The sequence below is a fragment of the Myodes glareolus genome, chromosome 7, assembly GCF_982192425.1.
Source record: "Myodes glareolus chromosome 7, mMyoGla1.1, whole genome shotgun sequence".
NCBI classification, from domain to species: Eukaryota; Metazoa; Chordata; class Mammalia; order Rodentia; family Cricetidae; genus Myodes; species Myodes glareolus.
This window is the reverse complement of record NC_142032.1, coordinates 54,161,925-54,167,924: the sequence shown is the minus strand read 5'-3', so window position 1 is coordinate 54,167,924 and position 6,000 is coordinate 54,161,925. Positions and strand designations below refer to the sequence as shown.

Sequence of the window (6,000 nt, the reverse complement as noted above, 5' to 3'; positions counted from 1 at the left end):
AAGCGAGGTTAAAGCAATAAAATGAGCAAAAATGTCATGTCTATGATGGGGATACCCACAGAAATAGCTGACCTGAGCTAGTGAGAGCCCATTGACTCTGGACTGATAATGGGGAAACTTACACAGGGCCAAACTAGGCCCACTGAATGTGAAAGACAGTTGTGTGGCTTGGGCAGTCTGTGAGACCATTGGTAGTGGGACCAGGATTTATCCCTAGTGCTTGAACTGGCATTTTGGAACCCATTCTTTTTGGAGGGATACCTTGCTCAGCCTAGACATAGAGGGGAGGAATTCGGTCCTGCCTCAAAGTGATATGTCAGACTTGACTCCACTTGGGAAGCATTACTCTTTCTGATGAATGGATAGGGGGCTGGGACGGGCAGAAGGAGGTGGGAGCAGGAAGAGAAGAGGGAGTGGGAGCTAATTTAAAAAATACATAAAATAAAAATATCTCTGAAGGTTTATTTCACTGTGTTATAGTTTCTTTAATTTTGCTATTGGATAATATATGTATCAACTGAAAAATGGCAATTTTAAATTTTATACAAATTTCCACTATATTGCTATTTGCTGAAAATGTTTGCTGTATTCAGAGTGATCTTGGATCATCATAAATCTGAGTGATAGTTTTCTTATCTTGCTTCTAGTTCAGATTCCAATTCCTTAAAACTGTGTCACTTTGATGAAAGCATCTTTCTGCTTTGCTTGTCTGGAGAGTCTCCTTCTGTAACAGATACAGCAAACATCAAATCATATAACAGTGAAACTGAGAGGACACAGAAAACTGACATCCCCCGCACTATTTAGAGAAAACTCATCCTTCACCCAACTTCTCCTTAAAACATCCATTATTTCTGACAAATGACTTAAATACACCTTGTGTATAAAAGGCCAATCACCCTGGCAGCCTCTCCAGTTTGGGTTGTCAACTTGACATACCTGAGAAGAAAGAACTTTGGTTGAGGAATTGACTCATCATCAGATTAGCCTATGGCATACCTTTGGAGCATTTTCTTGATTGCTAATTAATATAAGAGGGCCCAGCCCACTGTGGGTGGTACCATCCTTACACAGATAACCTGCACTCTATATGAAAGGTATCTGAGCAAGCCAGAGGAAGCAAACTAGTAAGTAATATTCCTTGGTTAGTTTCTTCTTCAAGCTCCTGTCTTGGCTTTCCTCAGTGATGGATACTAACTTATAAACTAAAATAAATCCCTTTTTCCTTAAGCTACATTTAGTCCCTGTTTTATCACAGTCACAGAGAAGCCAACTAGGACAAGGTCTACCTTGGTTATTATGAAATTCTCCAAGGAGGTTTAGTTGGGAGAAAGTAATGGAAATGCACTAACAGTTTTGAAATCTTGCCCATTTTTTCACATTCTATGTTTCCTTTATTAACCAGTCCCTTCTTCTCTCTCATGAACTCTTTCATTCTTAATGAAACAAATAATCTGAATTTCATAGAAAAAACAAGAGTCCTTCTCTCTAATATATGCCATCTGTGGTAGGTCCTTTAGACCTATGTGTAATTTCCTTTAAATAATTTAGTGACCATTGCACACTCAAGCATACAGATACTGTCAGTTTTAGACAGCTTCCAGCACTTACTAGATATGAGAGATGAAATGATGTTTGTACTTGAGGATGCTTGTGAAATATCATCAAGGATATGTGTTTCACACAAGGTCAGAGAGGACAAAAGACATATACTCTTGCCCTATTTATCTCTGAATCTCCCAATACCGTCTAGGTAGAACTGGTCTTTGCTATCTAGTGACTTTCCAGACATATCTGAAACCACTGTATGAATGGATATGTAAAGGGTTCCTATACCAAACACAACTTCCATGTGTAAACAGAAAGAGAATCTACCTAGTTACCAGCCTGCCTGGAACAGAGTGGTTGGGAGACACAGCTGTTTCACAGCAAAGTTCTACTCACTCCTTTTCTATATCTTGGATGGAGTCGGGCAAAGGCTTATTCTTGGTCTCAGGAAGAAGAAGGACAACAAGGCCACCGAGGATGGGAAAGACCCCATAGATGATCCATGGTATGTAGTCAAAGTATGTCTCGAGGATCATAAACAGAGGAGACAGGGTTGACCCAAAACCTCCAAAAATTCCAATGATTCCTAAAGCAGTTGCCCTTGAGCACAAAACAGAATGCAGAAATAACTGTGATTTAGAATCTTACATTACTTATGAAAATCAGCAGTGTATTTTGGCATAAAAAGTTGTTGATAATTTTGATCTTGTTTTTCCCATTTCTGCTCCATTTGATAGTGTCTTTTCTCAAGATCACAATATTAAAACACTCACTTATCACTTATAAAACCATACACAGAGAAATAAATACTACATGTTTTCTCTGCTATGCTGATCCTAGATGTTAGCTTTTGTGTATGTGTGTACATGGGGTGGAAGTATAGGGTAAAAGCTAAGAAACTAGAGTGGGAACAATGAGGGAAAAGGAAAATATCTTAGGTGAGAAAGAGGTTGATGGCATACATGTGACACAGAAGGAGGGGGTCAGTAATTACAGGGGTGAAGTAACTAGCAGAAGGGGATTTGAGGAACAAAAGTGGCAGAGTAACCAAAACAAGGTGGATGTGAAAATGTATAATAAGCCTATTATTCTTCATGCCAGCTTTTTAAAACTGATTTTTAAAAAGTAAAAAGAAAAATTAATAGATATTTTTGCCTTTTCTGGGTTCTAAATATTATCTTAGATTTAATTAGTGGTACATTAGTAGACTTAGCAGTAACTAACAAAAAAAGTGAGTTTGAGGAGACTTTGGACATACTTTGTGTTATTGTCACAATCAATTATTTAAGATAATGAATGAGGCTGAATAAACTAAAAAGCCAACAACATGACTCCGTGACACTCACCAAAATTAATGTCTGATGGAGAAAACTTGCCTCACAAGGCCTGCAAGAAATACAGACTCCAGAATATCTGTTGCTTCTGCCTTTAATTTTCTGTGTGTCAATTACATTCTTTCCATAATCTGTATACATGTGCATCTCATAAATACATTCCTGATCTACTAGGCATTTTTATCTGTAGATTGTAAAGAAGATGGCTCTTCCTTAGCTGTGTTGTCTAATTGGTATGAATAATGTTAGCCTACACAGAGTTTTGATAAATAAAACAAATACAAAGAGATGCTGCCCAGCTCAAGAGTTCTAAGTTTCCATTAAAAGTTGTCCTAGAGCACAGCCTAATAAAACAGCTGTAATTTCCCCAGTAGTCATAATAACCTCACACTATCAACTGATATAAAACTTTAAAGTTCCTTTTAGATCACTCCAGGTGTTTTGCTAATTGGAATTTAAAATAAACTATTACCAAAAGAATGAAGTCTTATTTACTAGGACATGTGGACAACTGTATGATTTGCTGAGTCAAGGTAAATAGTACCAAGTAACCTAATTGCAGTATCAGGGACAATAATTAACTCTCTGCATGGATTCCTAACCTCAGTTTTATGATCTTTGTTCAGATACCACAGAATAGGAGTCTCTGACCGGCCAGGGCTAGATTCAAAATGCAAACTTCATAGCCCCAAAATAGAGTTACAAGTCTGCCTTTCTATGGTCTAGGGTTACATGCTGGACAGAAAAAAAATATATCTTAAGATTCAAAATGTTTTTAATGTCATTGTGCTTTGGCAAGTGCTAAATGGGCTCCGCTGCCCCTTGCTCCTGCAGATTGAGCTGTTGCATTCTCTCTAAAGACCCATTTGTAAACAAACAAATCTCCCTTCCAAGAAAGCCTGACCTTATGATCACTAATCACAAAATGTTTAAGATGCATTTTATACTTCAAAGTATAGGTTAAAGCACACCATTTCCTTATATCTCTTATTAGTTTAGCTCTCTAAGCCTACCTCTATAGATAGGATAGCAAAAAAAGTCTTCTCCCTTTAAAGCTGCAGTTTGCAGCCCACTAGTTAGGGAATAAACTCAAAGAAAGTGCTCTTTTCTTTCTATCCAGATTTATTGCACTATGAGTTGTTGGGATGACTCTGTTTCTTATCATTTACTTAAGAAGCAGTATGTGACCTTCAGATGAATGCCTTCAAGATGTTGTGGGTCTTATATAAGCTAGGTAGAACAAAGAGAGTTAGCAGATTCTGAAGCAGAAGCTGGAGGAGAAGCTGGCAGAAATTGCAGAAATGTAAAAGAATAAGGAATGTAGAAAAATAAAAATGGAAGAAGAGGAGAAGGAGGAGGAGGAGGGAGAGGAGGAGGAGAAGGAGAAGGAAGAGAAGAAGAAGAAGAAGAAGGAGAAGGAGGAGAAGGAGAAGGAGAAGGAGAAGGAGAAGGAGAAGGAGAAGAAGAAGAAGAAGAAGAAGAAGAAGAAGAAGAAGAAGAAGAAGAAGAAGAAGAAGAAGAAGAAGAAGAGAATGTAACTGAAAATTGGAATTAGAATTGAGACAGAAAATTAGAACTGAAAAATTATAGACAATTAGGACAGAAGAATTAGAATAGAGGCAGAAGAATAAAGAGAAGACAATAAAGAGTACATGAGTTATCTACATGTGGTGAGCAGATTGTTTGCCTTAGGCCTCATATACTAGTTCCTTCACTTATTATAGTGTCCCTTGAACCCTGAGCAAAGACTTTTAAGGTTGGACCTTAAAAGCCTTCAATAAAGCCTGATGACTTTATTTCAATCCCTGAGACCAGAAGTGAATCAATTCCTGAAAGTTATCTTCTGATCTCTATGGACAGATGGTAGCAAGCACATACCTGCATAAACACCTGTCGTACACACACATGCACACCCAGTCAATTAATTAATTAAATTTAATTAATTAAAGGTAAATGTCAAAAATATTTAAGAGTGAATGAGCTAAGAAACGTTTGTTCTAACCCTGACAGTGAACCATGAGTCTTGTACCTGATTGTGGTGGGGAGTAGCTCATTTGCATGCACAAGAGTACTGCTAGCAGCAACAAAAGAAAATGCGCCTCCCAGAGTTGCCAAAACCAAACGCGCGATCTGCATTTCTAGAGAGAAGAAGACCGAGAACCATCATGAAATCGGAGCAGTGGAGATTTGTATTTCCCAAATCTCAAATGGAAAACATCCTTACTGGGAATGTAAAATGGTGTAGAGGAAGTGTGCAGAGGCAGAACTCCCTCAGTAGCTAATAAATTGAAAAAGGTAGCTTATCTACTACATATACTAGTTTATGGAGAATTAAAGCTTCCAAGAACTGGATTCATATGCCTTAAATCTCTATATATTTGCTTAAGAAGTAGTAAACTGGGTGAGTTCAAAAGGAGCTCACTTTCATCTCCTCTACCCAGTTTCTCAGCAATTGCTCGTGCAGAATGTAGGGACAACATGGAGAAATGACTAAGGCCTATATCCTCATTCAAAGTCTCAGAAAATCTAAGCCCACAATTGATGTGCAACACTGCAGAATCATGTCATGAAAAGACAGAAGTCCTACAGTAGCGTGCAAGCTGGAGATTGGTTCGGTTTGAAATAAGGTCTCAAGACTCGCGAATAAGGACTGCTGCTAGGAAACATGTCAGACTTTGGAAAACACTCAAGGAAGGTTTCAGAGAGTCATTTTCTATGCAGGTCAGTGTCACATAATAGTCACACTTTGCATAGAACAAAAAAAGTGATGCAAAAAAAGACAGCATTTCTCAATTCGAGAGCTATACCACCTGTGCATCGCTTATTGCATAAGTCCATGTCATTCAATAGAGTCAGTTCTAACAGTCTTGATGCTTAATTCATTCATGCTTTCATGTACTTCAATACAAGTGATGTCTATTTTCTTGATAGAATTTCCAAATGAAGGTGGTACCTGTGATCTCATATTATTAGGCTCATAAGTTCTAACTCTACAGAGTTCAGAAAATAAATTGCTACTAAGGCTGAAGTAATGAGGCAGAGCTAGACAGATGAGGAAACAGTATACTGCAGTCATTTTCAATCAGGATATAAGGTCCTACATGAACTAACAGAACTT

General features: G+C 37.9%; 1 protein-coding gene across 3 annotated transcripts in view; it reads right to left on the bottom strand.

Annotated features, from left to right (window-relative positions):
• Nucleotides 1-448: 448 nt before the first annotated feature.
• The window catches only part of LOC125415789 (solute carrier family 22 member 19-like), a 46,732-nt gene continuing 41,180 nt past the window's right edge, over nucleotides 449-6,000 (bottom strand). For 2 of the 3 annotated variants that reach the window (XM_048458316.3, XM_048458317.3), the window contains 3 exons: nucleotides 4,912-5,020; nucleotides 1,945-2,148; nucleotides 449-724 (listed from right to left, as the gene is read on the bottom strand). In XM_048458316.3, the coding sequence (XP_048314273.3) occupies nucleotides 664-724; nucleotides 1,945-2,148; nucleotides 4,912-5,020 (374 nt within the window). In that variant the 3' untranslated portion in view covers nucleotides 449-663. The remainder of the gene's footprint in view (nucleotides 725-1,944; nucleotides 2,149-4,911; nucleotides 5,021-6,000) is intronic. The other variant, XM_085693589.2, reaches the window with a different exon arrangement.